The 19,563-nt window shown below is 46.2% G+C and overlaps 1 protein-coding gene across 1 annotated transcript in view; it reads right to left on the bottom strand.

Moving 5' to 3' along the window:
* Positions 1-19,563, bottom strand: part of LOC138581981 (coiled-coil domain-containing protein 159-like) — a 461,570-nt gene that overhangs the window by 177,589 nt on the left and 264,418 nt on the right. Inside the window, exon 4 of the mRNA XM_069652881.1 lies at positions 3,788-3,889. Within this exon, the coding sequence (XP_069508982.1) occupies positions 3,788-3,889 (102 nt within the window). The remainder of the gene's footprint in view (positions 1-3,787; positions 3,890-19,563) is intronic.

Here is a 19,563-nt window from a genome sequence, read left to right as displayed (position 1 = left end):
CTATTGGAAATCATATTGTCCATTGAAGGGTTGATGAGAATGGTACTGTCCATTGAAGGATTGCTGAGAATGGTATTGTCTGTTGAATGATCATTATAAATGGTACTGTCCACTGAAGCATTGTTGGGAATCACATTGTCTATTTACGGAATGTTGGGACTAGTACTATTGGCAATCATATTGTCAATTGAAGGATTGATGAGAATGGTACTGTCCACTGAAGCATTGTTGGGAATTGGACTGCAAGGTGGAGGATTGCTGGTTATGGTGTTATCAGTTGAGATGGGAGCATTATGAGGCATTGTCACTTTGTCCACGCAGAGAAATTCGCACCACACTAAAGAAAGGTGGTGGCATACGAAACTCCCTATTTCTAGCATTGCTGTGGTCCTTCCAGATCAGTGCTGAGGCACCCACAACACATGGTGAACTGGGAAAGTGAAGCCCCAATGTAGAACAACTGCTCAATGTGGGACTGCACACTTTCCCATTGCCATGCAGAGATTGGGAGCGTTCAAAGCCGGGTACTCTTCACAACGCAACCTGGGATACACAGATAACTACCCATCATCCACCTATCACTGCTAAGTGGTCAGACTGATCTCACCCATCTTGGCACACTTCCCCTTCACACTCCCCTCAAAATGCCACCAAGAATCTTGTCTGTTAAACTGAGGGCATGTGAAGTACAGTAGGTGGCCCACAATGTCAACTTCCTCATCAAATACAAACACATTATGTGGCCTGGGTGCAATCGCAGTAGAATTACGCAGCAATGACTTGGCTGTCTACAGGTACTGCTTTATGCATGCATGTATAAAGCTTAATTATGAGCTTTTCAAGATACATTAGAATATATAAAATTGCCTGTACCTATTGCTTGGGATGGGTTGTGTAAAGAAAAGGATTCTAAAAGATTCTTCCCATCTCCTCCCTGGGTATTGTAATTGCAATACCTGCTATCCAATCACTCAAAAAGAAGCAACACTTTGTGACTGACTCTTGTCCTGCCTCCTGTATTTCTATTTCTTTAAACCAGTCCCCTCCTGTTTTAACAGTTTAAGGATAGCTAAACCTTTCTCTTTGCTTCTGCTTTTTCTCCTCCTCTCCCCTGCCGATTTCCTGGCTTATACTGAAACTGCACTGGTTTACCTGGCCACCCTCTGATCTCGAGCCCAGGTCCCCCCCTCCGCCAGTTGCACACCTGCACTGCCCTCCTGGAAAACCCTGCACTTGGGGACTGTTCTCTGTATCCCTACAGTCCTATCACGAGCACTTCACACCTGATGCCTGCACTTACCCTTCTCCCTTGCACTTGACACCTGCTGGCCGTACTTTATTTTGTTATTTATTCTATTATCCCATGTATTACACTGTCCCCTTCCCCTCCCCCCTCTGCACTTTCCCCTTCCCCCTTCCCATGCACTTGCGCCATCTGAATGACACTTGCCCTAGAGTAGAGGGAGAGGGAGAGTAGAAAGAGAAGAGGGGGGAAATGTAGGGTGAATCAAGACCATAGAGATATTTAAAGACAAGACAGAGGAAGTTGAATTTAAGTTGGGAATGAAAGGAGAGCCAGCCCAGTGAGAGGAGTGAAGAGGAGATGGAATCGTGAGGGGAGAGAAGGCAGAGAGAACGGATGGCAGAGTGGTAGATGGATTAAGGGGGGTTAGATGTGAGGAAGGGTCCCGAAGAGGAGAGCAGAGCAATAGAAAAGTCTAGAGAAGATTAGAGAGGAAATTAGGAGTTTAGTGGCGTGAAAGGTGAGGAAGGGTTGGATTTTGTAGATGTTATAGAGATGGAAGCGACAGGCACGGGAGGTGAGAGAGATGTGGTGAGTGAAGGAGAGGTTAGGCGAAGTGTAGGCCAAGATTGCAGGCATGAGGGGAGATGGATAGCTTGGAAAGAGGAAAGAGGATGGAGGGAGGTGGAGAGGGTGTAGGAGGGTGTTAGCGGGAAAGAATAAGACTTGGGTTTTGTCAGTATTTAGGATAAGAAAGTGAGAGGCCATCCAGGATTCAATAGCAGAGAGGTAGGAAGAGAGCTTGCGATGGATATCAGGGTTAAAGGAAGAGAAAGAGAGGAATAGCTGGGTGTCATCAGCGTAGAAGTGGTGAGAAATACCAAAGGAAGAGATTATAGGAGTTAGGAGAGAAGTGTAGAGTGAGAAGAGAAAAGGGCCAAGCACGGATCTTTGTGGAACACCGTAGTTTAGTGAGTAGGTGGGGGAGGTGCTGCCTCCCCAGGAAACTGTAAAGGTACGATTGGAAAGATAGGAAGTGAACCAGTTAAGGACGGAGTCTTTGAGGCCAAAGGAAGAGAGAGAGAGTCAAAAAGTAGAGGGTGATCTACAGTATCAAAGGCTGCAGAGAGGTCAAGAAGAATGAGAATCGATGTGTTTAGAGTAGCGAGCAGAAAGGAGGGAGTTGAGAACAGAGGTGAGAGCGGTTTCAGTGGAGTGGTTAGGACGAAATCCAGATTGGGTAGTGGGGAGGATAGAGAGGTTGGAGATGAAGGCAGAGAGTTGTGAATAGACAAGGCGTGCAAGGACTTTTGACAGGAAGGGTAGGAGAGAGATGGGTCGAAAGTTGGAAGCCACATGGGGGTTGTCAGAGGGCTTTTTCAGGATTGGAATGATGGTTGCATGCTTGAAGGTAGAGGGAAAGGTAGAGGTAGCCAGACAAGTGTTGAAGAAGGAGGTAAGGTAAGGTATAAGGAGGGGGTACATTTTGGGAATTAGAGAGGTAGGAAGGGGGTCAGAGGGAGCAGAGGTTGGGTGAGTTTTAGACTGGAGAAGAGAAACCTCAGATTGAGTGACAGGAGTGAAGGAAGACATGGTGGTGGATGGAGTAATCAAGGAGGTGAAGGGGAGAGTAAGAAGGGGAGCAGAGAATATCTTGGTGTAGAGTTTGGACCTTGGAAGAAAATAAATTTGCAAGATCAGTGGCTGAGAAAGGAGAGGCAATAGAATGGTCAGGGGTAGGAGGAGAGGGAAGGTGAGTCAGGGTTTGAAAGATTCGGCGAGGGTGAGACTGTTGACACTAGCACTTGTGTTGTGCTAGTGTCAACAGTTAGGCTCTCATTACAAATGTGATGGTATGAACAGTGCCGGTTCCACTAAAGAGTTTTGCCATTGCTGCTGAAGGAAACAGTGGTAATTCTGCCACACTATAAGTCCCTAAGATATTCCCCATTCAGAAGCCCCATAGGACTTCATTGGGGATTTCAGGAATTACCACCAGTGGTCATTCTGCCACATTATAAGTCTCTAAGATATTCCCCATTCAGAAGCCCCATAGGACTTCATTGGAGATTTCAGGAATTACCACCAGTGGTCATTCTGCCACAATATAAGTCTCTAAGATATTCCCCATTCAGAAGCCCCATAGGACTTCATTGGAGATTTCAGGAATTACCACCAGTGTTCATTCGGTCACATTACAAGTCTCTAAGATATTCACCATTCAGAAGCCCCATAGGACTTCATTCATTACCACCAGTGGTGATTCTGCCTCATTATACATCTCTAATATATTCCCTATTTAGAAACCCCATAGGACTTCGTTGGAGATTTGAGGAATTACCACTGGTGATACTTCCACAATTTTTCTGAAGGGACTACCGCCATCCATGCAAGCGATGATGGTATTTCCTCCTAATGGGTTATAATTAGGCACACTGGAAGGTGGTTATGAACTGAGGGTCTTAGTGTGGTCAGTGAAACACTAGGATCATGTGGCAACAAGGAAAATGATTTTTTACAACACACGTAGCCATTACGATTTACCTGAGACACACACACGACTGGGCAGCTACCGCCTTTTAATCGGCATTTTTCCGAGCTGTCGCAGTTTTCACTCTCCTCGGACGTCTGGATCAGCGATGAGTCCTGTATGACAAAAAGAGATGGATTACTTTCTGAGTGAGAGATAAATCCTCTATGACAGAAAGAGTTGGATCCCTTTCTTTTTTTTAAACGTATTTTTATTGGTTTTCAATGTTAACATTATCAACATTCACCCCAACTCCGCCTCCCTCTTTCTTCCTCCTTTCCCCCCTTCCCCTTCCGGACCAGAGGTCCTTCCTTTTCGGTGGACGATTGTGAGTCAAGAGCTGAATAGGTCCAAGATTCTGATCTTGTGTGGGCACCATTGCACCATATAGTTGTTTGTAGGAAGGCTAGCACTGCCTCCCAATCTTTCTGGAAGTTTTCTTGACTGCCCTGAATCTTATGTTATCCATTCCATTGTGACATATGACCAAACCTTCTGCAACCATTCATAAAGTGACGGTGGGGCCTGTTGTTTCCATTTTTGCGCAATTGCTAGCCATGCAGCTATCAGTAGGCCCATGAAATTCCGTTTTGTGCTTTTGGCACGTTCCTCGCCCTGGGCTCCCACATTCCGCAGAGCCATACCTTTTCTAGCACCTGGCCAATATCTTTAAACATCGCCTGTATCTGAGATTTCACCCAGGAAGTCCCACCAAATGTGTTTCCAGTTTCCCTCCATTTTACAACCTCTCCAGCACATGTTTGGTGTTTGCGGATACATAGCGTTTAGCCTCTCTGGGGTGCAGTGCCATTGGATCATAATTTTAACCCACATTTCTCTCAGTTGTATTGCTAGTGTCAGTTTTGGGATGAGTACCCAAGTGTACTCCGACTGTGCATAGCTCTCAACCATTTGTCTCGCAAAGGCGGGTGAAATCACCCGATTTTCTTTTTGGCGGGTGAGACGCCCATTGGAATGAATGGGCGTGCAGGAGGCTTGGCGGGTGAGTCAGCCCTTTGCAAGGCGGGTGACACCCGCCAAAAGCGGGTGAGTTGAGAGCTATGACTGTGCTCTTGGGATTGTTTCCCCTAGGATCTTTTCCCACTTTTTCATATAGTTCCATTGGATCTCTTCTTTGTGTGTATTTAGAAACTTATACAGGACTGAGACGAGCTTACGTGGGCCTGCATAAGTCATTAAAGCTCGAAAGGGGTTAGGTCTCTGGTCGCTGCCTGCCTTCTGGCTGGGGTACGATAACCAGTGTCTCAGCCGTCCATATCAGTAGCTATCTTTAGCTGTCGGGTCCAGCAGAGCTCTGCAGTCCTCGAATGATCTAATTTCTTTGTCCTGATACATATCCCCAATTTTTGTACACCCTGTAATCTCCCACTTTTTGTATGCCCCCTTCTCTATACCCGGCGGGAATTCTGGGTTTCCAAACATGGGTTTAAAGGGCACCGGTGTGTCCGTTAGCTTGCCTCTTTTGGTTGTTTCGACCCATACGTCTAGAGCCTCCCTCATTACTTCGCTGATTTGAAGCTTCAGGTGTCTATGCTTTTTCTGGCTCAATAGCAAGTCGGAGAGTGGTGTCCCAGCCACCGCCTTGTCCTAGTTTGCCCAGATTTTGTGTGTGTCTGTCGGGACCCATTCTTTTAGGACTCACAGCTGCGCCACATTGTAATATTTACAGAAGTGCGGGAGAGATAGCCCTCCTATGTGATTTGGTGCTGTCAGTACCGTTCTCGACACTCTGTTTTTTTTCTCCCAAATAAATGCCATAATTGTTTTGGTCAGTGCTTTAAAGAATGACTTGGGGATTTTGATCTGCATCGCCTGAAAGTAATACAATACTTTGGAAAGTATATTCATCTTTATTGTGGTCATCCGACCCCACCATGAGATCGTCAATGGGTTCCATTTCTCTGTATCCTGTTCTATTCTCCCCAGTAGTTGCGGATAGTTCTCCCCATATAGTTGTCTCACTCGCGCCGTTAGGGTGATTCCCAGGTATTTAATCCCTCTATCTGCTATCTTTAGGTTTATTGAGGTTGAGATTTGTTTTATCGCTTCACTGTCCCCAGCTAGGATTAACAGTTCTGATTTCTGTCTGTTTATTTTTAACCCCCGAGATTGTCCCAAACTCTTCCAATTCCTGCATCCCCACTTTCAGGGACTGTACTGCCTGCAGCATGTCATCCGCGTATGCCATCACTTTGTGGGAGGTCCCCGCCATTTCTATGCCCTTACCTGTCACTGTATCTCATATTCTAATTAAGAGGGACTCCAAAAAATTGCATACAGGAGCGGTTGACAGATGGCATCCCAGTTTAGTTCCCCTGGTGTTCCTCAGTTTGTCAGTTACCTCACCATTTATGGCTACTCATATGCCGGGGGTTTATAATTGACTTGTATCATTTTGATATATTGATCCCCAAATCCCAGGAGGGCTTGGATGTGCACCATACCTCTTTCTTTTTTTTTCCTTTTCTGTTGACAGCAGCTGGCTCTTTGTCCTGCACTTTCTCTTCCATCCGCTGCTGCAGCCTGCACCTGTGTCTCAAGGGCTGCTGCTCCTCCAATCTCTCCAGGGTCACCGATCCGCGTATTGCGCTCCTCCTCTCCCGCTTCACGGTCTGCTGTTGCTCTGTACTGGGGGATGGGCCCGTTCTCCTGCTAGCGGGGACCTGGGCGCGGAGCCACTCCTCACACGAATGCTCTTCTGTGCTTCACTGCTTCGAGTGCCGGAGCTTCCTTCTGTTTCTCCTCACTCCTGCTCTGTGCTGGCCACAATGTTGTTATAGTGCCGGGTCCATGTCCCTCATTTGGTCTCTGTCTCTATCCATATCTCTTCTCGTTTTCGGCTTGCTTTGCACTTCCTGTAAGCTAGCTCCCGGGGTGCTCATATACGGTACCGCTGCTCCAAAGCTTTATTATTTTTGCATGTTGTTGCGGCCCGGCGAGAGGGACGCTTAAAGATGTCTGCTTCCTCCGGCCGCCATCTTGAAGTCCCAGATGGATCACTTTCTGATAGGGAGATGAGTTCTGGTCAGGTCTGCTTAAACTCTGATATTTTGTGTGCTGTCTTGGGATGGAAATGAGTCTATCCCACCCCCAGACGCTTCCAAATAAGGTGAGCCCCGTATGAAGCAATATAACATACAGGAGGGGGGGGGGCGGCATCACCAGGCTCCCTATAGAGGCCATGAAGTGCATAGAAGTAGGTGAATAGCACTAGAAATGTCCATGTCCTGCAACTCCATTTTGTATTAGGCAAAGGAAAGACAAGTTGCTGGCTTGCGGTGCTCACGTTCCGAGTTCACACAGGGTTACCTGGCCCAATACCAGCACAACACGCTCGCTCTGCACGAGCCCTGTTCCAACGGAAGTCCATTTTCCTCTTGTCCCTCCAGTGTTGCAAACATTTAGTAACGCCTCCAGGAATGTGCCCTGCGAAGAGCGTGAGACACCCTAGGCTCCGCACTGCGTCCATTCATCTCCACTAACCTGCCACCGGGCCTCTGACCCACACCCAGCCAGACCGGAGCTGGCCACACTCCACCAACCCGACCCCCAAACCTTTTGATGTAGTGATAAGCATTCGACCCTCAGGTCCTAACCTCCCTAAGGTGCCCACTATGGATCCAAAACACACACAACTGTATTTCTCTCTAACAACAACACACATCTCCTGTAACATGAGGTACCGGGAGGGGTACATCACAGATAAATCCCCAGGGGGTAGACCTTGGGTGGTGCAGGAACTGTGGTATCAATGAAGCCCTAAATGTATGGGTCAGCATAACTATTTTATCCTCCCTTCTCCCTGGCACCCCTTTCCTGTGTTTCCCAGGTGTCTGCCATAATGAGTGAATAGTCGGTTTTAGTTGTTTAGCTTCGATCAGATACATTGTAGTTTATGTGTACCTGACCTTCACCGCAAGGATGAGCCCAGCTGACCCACGTGCACCAGGATCGATGGGGAAGAACCAGCCAATTATCGCCTGGTATCCCCTATGGAGCAGGCCCATGTGTAGGGTGCCTCTAATCAGGAGCACCAACACGTCCTGTATACGGATGACGCTTTTTGTGTTTATAATTCCATGCTTGATGTAAGACCAGAGCACTCTCGAGCAGAAGAGTTCTTTGCTGGCATTTGTATTCTGTACGAGTAAACCTTGTTATCCTTGCAAAGCTATCTCTTGGCTTCTTTCCCTAGTGGGTTGCATTTACTCTGGATTGTACGTACAGTGGGACTTGCCTTCAACTGATATGTTATTTCCTTTTTGCTGTGTGGTTTTACGGGTGGAAAACCTGGGGGCACGTTATTTCCCTTAACTAACATTGCAGGAGCAGCAATCCTTCCCAAGGCAAGATGGAGATGTGGTAATAAAGCAGTGATTGGCTAAGGTTGGCTGCTGATCTCATTCTGAACATTCTAAACTGCCTTTCATACAAGACATCAGGCAGGAAGGTTCAAAAGTTCTAACAAAAGTTAGGCCTTTCAAGGTATTTAGTGAAAGAAGATTTCCAGTTCTAAGTGGTGAGCGGTTTTGTGGAGTCAGTGCGGGACAGCAGAAGGGAACGGTGGGAGCGCTGCGCAGAAAATACAGGGATCTGTAGTGATTCATTTTTAAGAAGCAACAGAGCTCCCATATGATCACATTGTGTGACTTTGTAAATATGTTTTTAAATTGAAGTTAAGTTAAAAGCCTTCCTGTAGCGCTACTCCGCTTTTCTTTTAAATCAGCAAGCTCTAGAGTGAGGATTACCTGAACTATTGTCAGGTTTCCTGGCAGATGTGGACAGTAATGTTACATTTTAGACACTCACCTGTATTTATTTAAATTATATACATTTTTCCTGTATTTCATTTAGTAGTTAGTTTAGGCCTTAACATGGTTATCCAGAGTGCAGAGGTTATCTCAAGCCAAAATGGTGGAAAGAATCCTGATTGGTGTAAGGAGAAATAAAGGGCCGGGCAGAACATTCTAAACTGCCTTTCATCAAGAATTGTCCTTGGAGTAGGTCCTGTGCTTTTTGTGTCCTGAGTTTTTGGCCTGGAATTACAGAAGAAGATTTATTTGAATGCAACTCAAGAAGAATAAGACTTTGATGTTAAGCTAGAAGATCTGTGATCTTTTCTACAATCTTAAGCTAAGTGATGCACTCTTGAAGAAATTATTTCCCGTTTTAAAATAGATAAAAGCAGTTTCATTCAATAGAATTTAATGTATTTATACTTTCTAACTATTACCTTATTGATAGGGAAGTTACCTTAATCTTCTTCCATCTAGCATTACTTTCTGAGCGGGAACAATATGCGTGCGCATTAGTTCTGACTGACAGGAAGCAGCCTTCCGTCTGTTGCTACGTTGAACTCCGTATTGGTTATTGATGCTACGCAACTAACGTGTTTCTCCTTCAGGAAGTCGCATCCTGTCATGTTGCGCCCCAGTTGAGCAGAAGGAGCTGCGCATCATGTTCGGAGCTCCAGGTAGAACGAAGTTGAATCCTGTCACGTCGTGCCCCGGTTGAGCAACAGGAGGTGCACGTCCTGTTCGGTGCTTCAGGCAGAATGTAGTTGCATTGGATTCATTCAGGTGACACACTTCTGTTTGAGGTGAGCCGCGCAGCGTCTGTTAGCGTGGCGACTGTTTGTGCTGTCAATTTCTTTGACTAGCCTTGGCAACTACCAGTAAGCCTGTTCGCAAGGCGACTGCATTTTTAAAGCTTTTCCTCCGACTGGCGCAGTGACAGTTTAATTATATTTTTTGTTGTTCCCGATATATCTTTCTGAACTCTTGTTTTATACAGCCTTTTTTGGCATAAGGAATTAACTAGATATTAAAAGGCTACTTAAATAGGTTTTATTAAAGACTTTGGTGGAAATAAAAGAATGTGATAGTGCATCACCTAATGAACTCTCAGTCTGGCAAGCAAAAGACTTTGGCAAATTAATCCTCTACCTAAAGAGGATAATAATAATAATAATAATAATAATAATAATAATAATAATAATAATAATAGGATTCAAGTTAGGTTTAATCATTAGAGTTCAGGATAGGTATGTGATTACACATCTTGATAAGCACTACCAAACCAACTAACAAAAGACTTTTGAAGACATATTCAGTTCTTAAAAGTTAAATGAGTTTGTTTGATTGTAACCAAATAACTACAGTAGACTGGGTTTCTCAAATATTATAACTCAGTTAAGGAAGCAGGCATATTAGGAGGAAGTCTGTTTGAGTATATGAACTGTTTGAGAACCACAGAACCTTTCTTCATTTTTTCAGTGAAGTCAAGTTTGGAACTATTCCTTTTGGCTTTCAGCAGATGATTCTCAGGTACTGTTTCATTCCTCTGAGTTGATGAGAGAGGGAGGTGAAGTTAGACAGAAAAGAAGCTCACCTTGTTGGCTTTTCTCATTTATGCAGATATCCATCCAAAGGAGGAAGATCCATTGTATGAGTTTGTTATTTTGTCCCATTCCCCTTTCCCCCAGGGGTGTTTCAAACTCAGCTGTAATTCCTAACAGTTGTGAACGAGACAACTGTGTGGGTCTATGGGGTTCAGCAGCTTCCGAGGAAGATAGGACCTGAGAAAAACCTGAAGGGGTCTTCCTGGCTAGTCCCCGGGGGTCTGTTATCCAGGTGGCCAGGACACGGCCATCGCTATTGGATCCCTGTTCCTGGGGGTGGACCGGTGAGGGAGGATCACCTGGATGGGGGATCCACGGGGAGTGGGTCTGGGGCACTGGTGGGTAAAACGCAGTATTACCCTTCCTTTAACACCTTTTCCCCCTTCTCTCACGTAGGACATTCTAAACCACTGCCCTGCTCCCCCTTTTCCAACACAAGCAAATTTGCACAACACAAAGTACAACGGACTAACACCAGAGTCGTTTACCTGACATGTCCCAATGCAAGGGTCAGGCAATTGATCAGAATCGCACACACCTGATGGCCCTTTCCCTCTCCACAGGGATAAAAGGTGGAGCCAGAGAGCACAGTACAAGCATGGCAGACAGCACGACGAGGCAGCTAATCAGGCGCAGCAGTTCAAGAGAAGGAGAAAGGCGGCAGGAATCGAGAGGGTGGCAAGGAGAGAAGTGGCCTTGCCCTGTTTGTCCCAGACCCACAGAACCTTCTTGGAAGATAGCCTAAGAACGTGAACAATAGCACAAGTGTCGTGCAGCAGATGTCAACGGTACACAGGGCAAGCTTATGCCGATCAGCAGGACCAAGGGAAGCTTCTGCGTCTGTGGTACCGGCCTTGACTCCAGGAAAGTCAAAAGCCTAGCGGTTCATGACAGCCGGTGAGTCAAGGGGAGAATCGATAAGAACCGGGCTGTGTTGAATGAGAAACGCAAAGTGGCAAGTTTGAACCAAGTTAATGAACTGTAAAAAGTGTTAAGTGGAGGGCAGCTTCAGAGGGAAAACCGGCACCACGTGGGTGCTAATTCAAGAGACTCTGGTCGATCCCCATCTCAGTGAAACTACAGGTACCAGAAGGCAGTAGGAGAGTTGCCAAAAGAGGTGAAAATGGTCATACAGGAGGTCTAGTAAAATCCCTGTACAATCGTAAGACTTTTGTTTGTTTATTTTAATTATATCGCGTACCTGACCCGGAGGTAATTGGGCGCTAGAGGATGGTAAAGGTTACATGGCATAGTATAGACAGTTGTATACATGAATACAGTTTGATCATTCAAGGAAAAAATTACAATGGTACATATATACATTTTAAACATTATACATATTATACATAAGTCATAGCAATATTATAGACACATACTGGTTGTGCAGACCACCTAGCGGTTAGTGGTATCAAGGGCTGTTATTTTGTGTTTTGTTAAGTATCCATGTGATAACATGGCTTCTGAATTTGTTGAAGGTTTGAATAGTCTGAATATTCTGAGGGAGAGTGTTCCAAAGCTGGGCGGCTAATACCAGGAAGCGGGAGCCTCCGGCTCTTTTTAGATTGTATCTTGGCACCACCAGACATGGTATGTTTGATGATCTAGTGATTCTGTTGGCTACCTTCCATGTGAACTTGTCTGTGAGGTGGGGGGGGGCTTGGTGGTTGAGCGCTTTGTGAGTGAGGCAGATAGTTTTTGGGACAATGTTGTCATGTATAGAGAGCCACCTGCAGTGCTTTCTAGTTTCTGATGTGTTCCCTTTTGGGAATATTCAACGCTGCTCTGAGCGCTGGTGTCCTTATAAACGAGGTTGAAATCTCCTAAAATGATATTGTGCGCCGTGAGTTTGGTGGTGTCGGCTGCTAGGGCTGAGATATCTTCTTCGAAGGACCCAGGAGGCCTGTAAATGATGTGTAGTGTGATAGTACTGTTGGGTGAGGTTTGGAATTTAACTGAGAGGAGTTCACATGATGCCAGCAACGTAGGGGTGGCTAGTCTTATATTGAGAGTGGCTTTAAAGATAATGGCTATTCCTCCTCCGCGAGCCGTGGATCTGTCTACACGGAAAATGGAGTAATTATCTGTGACGGCTAGGGCAATAGAAGGGCCTGCTGCCTCATGCAGTCAGGTTTCTATCATTACAAGGAAATCAAGGTTATTGTTCATGATAATGTCGGCAACCTCAGTTGCGTGTGCTACCAATGACCTGACATTCAATAATGCTCCCTTGGTGGGCTGTGTTTGTGGTTCCTTTGTTGGTAGACTGGGGCTAATGTCCCTTAGGTTGTTCAGTAGTGGGGCTGTACACCTAGTCTTGCGCCTGCGTTTCACGTCAGTGCATCCAGGGCGATCAGAGCATATGAGCTTATGAGTATATTCTGCTGCTGAGTGCCTGACGGTAGTCTACTGGTTAGTCTCTCGTTCCGCTTAGAGGTGTCAGGGGGGGAGGCGGATGAGGCTATGGGCACAGGGGGCAACTTATCATGTGTGGTGCACATAGTATGAAGTGGGTGTAGTTTGGTTGTGATTGGAGTGGGAAAAGGGGGTAGTGTGGGAAGGAATGGTGTAGGGCATGGGATAGGGTGGTGACGAGGACATCTCAGTCTACCTAACCCTTCATCAAACTTCATGTAATGGCCTCTAGTGCAGGGGGTGGCAAATGGTATAATACAGAATGGGAACATAGTTAGAGTTAGCAATGCCTGCATTCTGTTGTGATAATGGGCAACTTTAGAGTGAGCTTACTGATACTGGGTATTTTGCAAGGCACAAGTATGCTGCAACCTAGATTCGAAATTTAGCAGATAGGGCATATAGGGCATAATCAACATACAATCAGCTGTTATCATTGGTAGCAGTTGGGCGCTAAGCACAGGTATACCGCTAGATTAAACTAGGCTCAAATGTGGAGTAGGTGCAAAATCGGATGAGGCTTAGTGAACATTAGTTCGGACTAATTCAAAAGCATAGACAGGGCACACCTAGATTCACATTTAGCAATGGGAGCCAAAATGGCGCTAATTCAGAAGCATCAGCACTGCACACCTAGATTAAAATTTAGCAATGGGAGCCAAATTGGCGCTAATTCAAAAGCATCAGCAGGGCACACCTAGATTCAAGTTTAGCAGTGGGAGCCAGAAATGCTATAACAGATACCTAAGTGCAATTTACCAGAACAGGTCAGCATTGCTTCATAAGTACATTTTGTTAATTTGCTGAGAAGGCCAGAAGTGGGCTAGCAAATGTTCAGGAGTTACTGTTGCGTTATGGAGCATAGTAGGACATCCTCATAATGGGTGGGCAGTGGGTTGGTCCTAGTATGATGGTTTATAGCAGGATAACTTGAGCAGAATAAGCATGCGGTCGGGCACTATGAGATGTGGTGCATTTGAACAGAAGGCATCTCTCTATAGACGGGTCATATGCCAAAAATTACTTTGCGAGAGTGGTATATCGGCACAATAGCTGAGCATTCAGTCTGGCACATTAAAGGGTCAGCTCAATGAGGCTTCTGATAGGCTAGCGGTTGCGAGCAACATTTGGGGCATTAGCAATATGAAATGTGCACGGTGGCACATGTAACTGGATGTACTGGTAGTAACATAAAGGTTTGGTGATATCGTATCAGCCGTTGTACAAGTTACAATGTCGAGAATATACTTATGGCATGTTTGTCTAACATTGTGAGCATTACATGAAACTTTGAGTGGAGTTTTAGCGAGTGGTCAATCAGTGCCCTCTCACGAACAGTCTCGAAGGGAGAAGGCACTTACCATGAAACGAACATGTGTCATATTTCAGGTCTCGGCTGCTCAGGATGATTGAACAAGGAGTCTGGACGACAATGTTGTTGGCTTCGCAACGAGTGGAGCAGGGGGTCTGGCGAGGGCGATGGGCAGTATGGGACAGGCTCAGGACAGGGGTGTAAGCCTTGGTACTTTGCCTTAGTGCTAGGGCCGCCGTGCGCCTGGACGGCGTGGGGATTGGTGTATGTAAATGCTCATACAGCCAATCCGGGCACTGGATGCTGGGGGCTGGACCTTTCAGGCACAGATACTCATCCAGAAAAATGGAGTGGCCATTTTTGAAAGTGGTTGGCCTCGTGGGTGCCTATGGTGGCACAGAGTAGGTTAAGTGGAATCTGGACAATAGAGGGATTGATGCGGCGGTAATTCACTTCGGATTCGTGTCTGTATTTTCGAAAGCAGACGTCGGATTTTTTGTTTTCTTTAAGAATGCGCAGAAGCTCCTGCTCCTAAGGGCTCCAGCGACTCCTTTGATCTACAAACTAATTGAAAGAAAGGGAAGTGAATCCCGCAGTGAGAAGAAACAAGGGAACCGAATCTCAAGGGTGGCAAAGTCTAAAGCCCCAAGAAACAGTGTGTTTGGAACGGTTTAAAAAGACATTAAGATTTGGGGAATACGATATAGGAAGTGTCAGTGCCCAGAAGAGGGGGACCCAGGGGTGAAGCCATCACCCAGCGAACATTGGAAACAAACTTTTAATTTGTTAAAGGAACTTTTGTTTTGTTATTTGAACACGTCAGGTCCTTGAAGGCAAGAGACTTTCAAGTGAAACGAGACTTGGCCATCGACGGCCCTGATCGCTGAAAGCTTGAGAGTGTGTCCTGAGAGAAGCCCGAGACTACAGTGCTCTAAGCTCCCATCGTACCCAGTTTCAAAAACGTGGGGAAGGGAGACCCACGCTACCGCAGTCAGACATATTATTTAAGAACACTTCTTTCTTTTATTGAGAACTATCCCACACCCCCTTTTTTATTAGTTGTGAGGTTTGGCAATAGATTCCTTAGCATAGGCCCTTTTTATTTTGACACAAAGCCACTAGGACTGCCTTATTTTTCATTTGATGGTCGACGCTTGCTTCCATCTTAGATATAGGTTTAGATTAGGCGTTTTTCCAACCTGCATACAGCATTCATTGTTCAATAAACACCCTTGAACTGTGATCACTTGTGTCTGTCTTACTTGTTGTCACCATGAGTTCCTCACATATGTTGTCAGATATAGGTTTAGATTAAACATTTTTTCAACTTGCATACAGCATTCATTGTTCAATAAATACCCTTGTGTCTGTCTTACTTGTTGTCATCATGAGTTCCTCATATATGCCGTCAGGAGTGGGATGTGACTCAATTTAAACAAATTGGGGAACCCTAAAATTTCAAAAGCTTAGTCAGAGAACCTGTCATAACCCATAGAACCTGCCCTTTCTGGACTTCCTGGTCCTTACCGCGACAGGGCTTATATTCCTTGTTACTCCCAACATGGCCGTGCCAAGTGACTTGCCCCGCACCAGCCTTTACGTCGGACACGGCACGTTCTATAAATTGGCCATGCCCCCGCGGCCCCGCGCGTCTCAACGCTATCATTAGGTAGTGACTAGACGTGTGTGTGCTGTTCGGCGAATCCACTATTCCTAGTTTCCTGGTCCCTTCTTCCTGCCTTCCACCTTTTCCCTCTAAATCTGCTCCCAGAATCCTCAACCCTAGCAACCGCTACTTTCTTCCTGGACATCCTTGAACTGCGACCTTCCTGGAACTCTGAACGCGCTCTGGAGCCGGACGAGACTCGAGCAAGCCTATACAAGACCCGATCCGTCCACAAGAGGAATCCTCCCGCGGAACAGAGCATGAAGCGATCCCAGGTGAGACGGGGGGAGATTTACGACAGAACCTCCAAACCTTCCATTGCCACCTAGGAATCAATAGGGTTGGATATCTGTAGCAGTAGGGAAGCTATTATTCCCATGGGAAAAGAGGAATGATTTCTACGGATTTAGTTTTGATTCGCCCTCCGGCGTGTTACATACGATTAGCCCCAGAATCAGGCTTAGCATGGAAATTTGGGATAGACATCTTGGAGGGCGTTATTGGTCCTAACTTCCAAGGAGACGTGAAGGTTCTCTTACAGAATCATGGTGAAGTCCCTTTCGTCGGGGAGACCAGATTGGACAGGGAATTTTGGACAAACCTCTGTTCCCTCAATTCCTAGAAAGTGACCCAGATGAAACAGACAGATGTAAATTAGGATTTTCAAGAAGCGGATAAATCCCCTACCATTGAAGAAAGGAAAGTAGAGGAACCCACCATCTATCCCGACCTAGCGTTTGCCCAGCAAAATTATCCAGCCCTCGCTGAAGCTTTTTTACAAGCAATTCCAGAAGAAGAAGGCCTAGAGATGGGAAGTCCCTTTTTCTTAAAACTAGGGTTACTTTACAGAAAGGAAACCTCGCCTGAAGGGTTAATAAAAACTCAACTGGTAATACCTAAAAGTCACCGAAAGGTCGTGCTAGAGATCCCAAATTACCATCTAACGGGAGGACATTTGGGGCAAGCTACAACCCAGGCACATATGAGTATAAAGTTTTACTGGCTAGGTATCCACACCGACATGAAAACTTTCATACAAACATGCAAGATATGTCAAAAGACCAACCCGCACGTTCCATTACCTGCCCCTCTGGACCCATTGACAATTATAGTAGACCCCTTTTCACGAATTGGCATGGACATAATACAACCTCTCAAACATCTAAATTGGGCAAGAAGGATGTCCTGGTAATCATGGATTATGCAACCCGATACACCGAGGCATTTCCAATGCAAAATAATACCACTCAGCAAATCCTGAAACCTCTTCTACCGTATTTCTCTAGAGTTGGCTTTCCCAAAGAAATACTAACAGATCAGGGTTCAAGTTTTATGAGTAAGCTTATAGCCGAAGTCAAAGAGCTACTCCATATTACCACCTTGCAAACTTCTGTGTACCATCCCAAACAGATGGTCTAGTAGAAAGATTCAATAAGACCTTGAAACTAATTATACAAAATTGGTAGACCAGGACGGGAAGGACTGGGACCAAATGTTGCCATGGGCACTATTTGCAGTGAGAAAAACTGCTCTTTGGTGGAACTAGAGGCCCTAGCCATCAAGTGGGGCATTATCCATATCAGGTAGTATCTATTAGGAAGAAAGTTTACGCTGGTTACCGAACACTCATCCTTATTCTGGATTAGCCAACACAAAGAGTCCAACCCTCGGGTCATACAATGGTTTCTAGACCTACAACCCTATTGTTTCACGGTGGAGCACCGAAAAGGATAAGACCAGGGAAACGTGCATTTTCCTCCCTGGTTCCCCTGTGAAACAAATGTGGCTACATGGCATGGAGGGTATGTGAGAAAACTGAAGGTGTGTCCCTGGTGAGTCCCTAGGGGTCTGTCATCCAGGTGGCCAGGACACATCACTACTGGATCCAGTTCCTGAGGGTGGACCAGAGAGGGAGGATCACCTGGATGGGGGTCCTCGGGGAGTGGGAGTGGGAGTGGGACACAGATGGGTGAGACGCGGTATTCCCCTTCCTTTGACACCTTTTCCCCCCCTCCTCTCACGTAGGACATTCTATACCACTGCCCCTACCCCCTTTTTCAACACAAACACTTTTGCACAAAACAAAGGACAATGGACTAACACCAGAGCCATTGACCTGACATGTCCTAATACAAGGGTCAGGCAAAGTCAGGCAATTGATCAGAATCGTACCCACCGGACGGCCCTTTCACTTCCCAACAGGGATACAAGGTGGAGCCAGAGAGCACAGTACAAGCATGGCAGACAGCACGACGAGACGGCTAATGAGGCGCAGCAGTTCAAAAGAAGGAGAAAGGCGGCAGTAATTGAGAGGGTGGCGAGGAGAGAAGAGACCTTTCCCTTTTCGTCCCAGACCCGTGTAACCTTTGTGGAAGAGAGCCTAAGTCTGCGGACAATAGCACAATAGTCTTGCAGCAGATGTGAACGGCACACAGGGCCAGCTTATGCCGCTAAGCAGGACCGACGGAACCACCTGCGCCCATGGTATCGGCCTTGACTCCAGGAAAGTCAAAAGCCAAGCGGTTCATCACAGCTGGTGAGTCGAGGGACCACTGCAAAAGATTTAAGACTACATGTGTTGGCAGTAAACCCACTTGGTAGCAGTCTGTACCACCCAGATTTACCTGGTAGCTGTGGCTCAGCAGTCAGACCTCCCTCAAGAAGAGTTAGGCAGTATGCAAAGTATACACAATAGGCACTCAGATACAACCATACAAGCAAACACTGACCAGAGCTTTGGTATCAAAGTATATCATTATTTATTTAAAAACACACAGTTTGAAACACTCCAGCACTCTTATTGTCAAATATTCTAAACACAGTTACTATTGTGATATATACACCCCTTTTCTCTTATCGGATAAATCACAGTAAAACACCACTTATTTTCATACAGAGGTGAGCGGTTAACTAGATTGCACTCTGATAAGTTTGTGAGAAAGGGAGGGAAAAAGACAGATTATGGAAAGGTACACCACTCTAAGATTCAGGAACACTGTTAGCAAGGCAGAAGAGCAAAAGGCTGGGCCCACTCTTAGAGAGAGCAGAGCACAAATGCGCCCAAGATCACACAGTTACACTAGGCTTAGAAAGTCTTGCAGAGGGTTCAAAAAGAGTTTAGAGAGGCTTTAAGAATGTTTTTAGCCAGGGTGTCCCAGACTAACCCAGGTTCGAAAGCCGGGGGCTAAATCTACCCCGTACAGTCGGTAGCAAGGGAAGCTTTTTCCGGTTTTCCGGTTAAAGGTGGTACCTTTGTTTCGCGGTCGTGGTAAAACGTGGTATCCCGGTTGCCGGGGTGCTTGGCACAGGCAAGGCGGCCACGAGGTACGTCGGGAAGGCGAAAAGACGGTGAAACTGGTTATCCCCACCAGTCAAAGGAAGAAGACTCTCTGGCGGGAGATCTCCTCTGTCGTTGGGAAAAGTGGTGAGGCAGTCCAGCAGGGCTCCACCGGTGGTGGTGTCGTGGCAGGTCGGCTCAGCTTCTCCCTCGTCGGATTCTTAGGTCCTGTGGTGACTTCTGAAGTTCCAGTCCCCAAAGCCCTGCTTTTATGCAGCAAACCCCCATTCAGTCAGCCTAGCTGTCACTCAAAAATGCTAAGTGGTGAGCCGGTCGGCTCACCACTTGGGCCAATCAGGATGGAGTGCGACTTGAGTTGCCTAGGCAACTCAGTCCAGGGTGCCTAAATTTCCCTCCACCCCTCCTAAGTACCCCAGACAGAGTGGCACCACTTTGGAGGGCTTCTGTGGAGAAGCCCGCCAAAAAGTGGAACAAAGGGCTCGACTTGGGTTGGAGTCACAGAAGAGAACACAAACGCCATTTTAGAATCAAGTTTTGGCAAAAAATAACAACCGGAGAATGAATATTAATTAAATAAACCGGCGGTATGTTCGAGGCTACCGTAAATAATTAAATAAAGATAGTAGCCTAAAACAATGGGAAATCCCATAGGAAAATATTCGCGGTTGAATATAAAAAGTA

The sequence above is a fragment of the Ambystoma mexicanum genome, chromosome 3q, assembly GCF_040938575.1.
Source record: "Ambystoma mexicanum isolate Mex_15411 chromosome 3q, UKY_AmexF1_1, whole genome shotgun sequence".
NCBI lineage: Eukaryota > Metazoa > Chordata > Amphibia > Caudata > Ambystomatidae > Ambystoma > Ambystoma mexicanum.
This window is presented reverse-complemented; position numbering and strand designations above follow the sequence as displayed.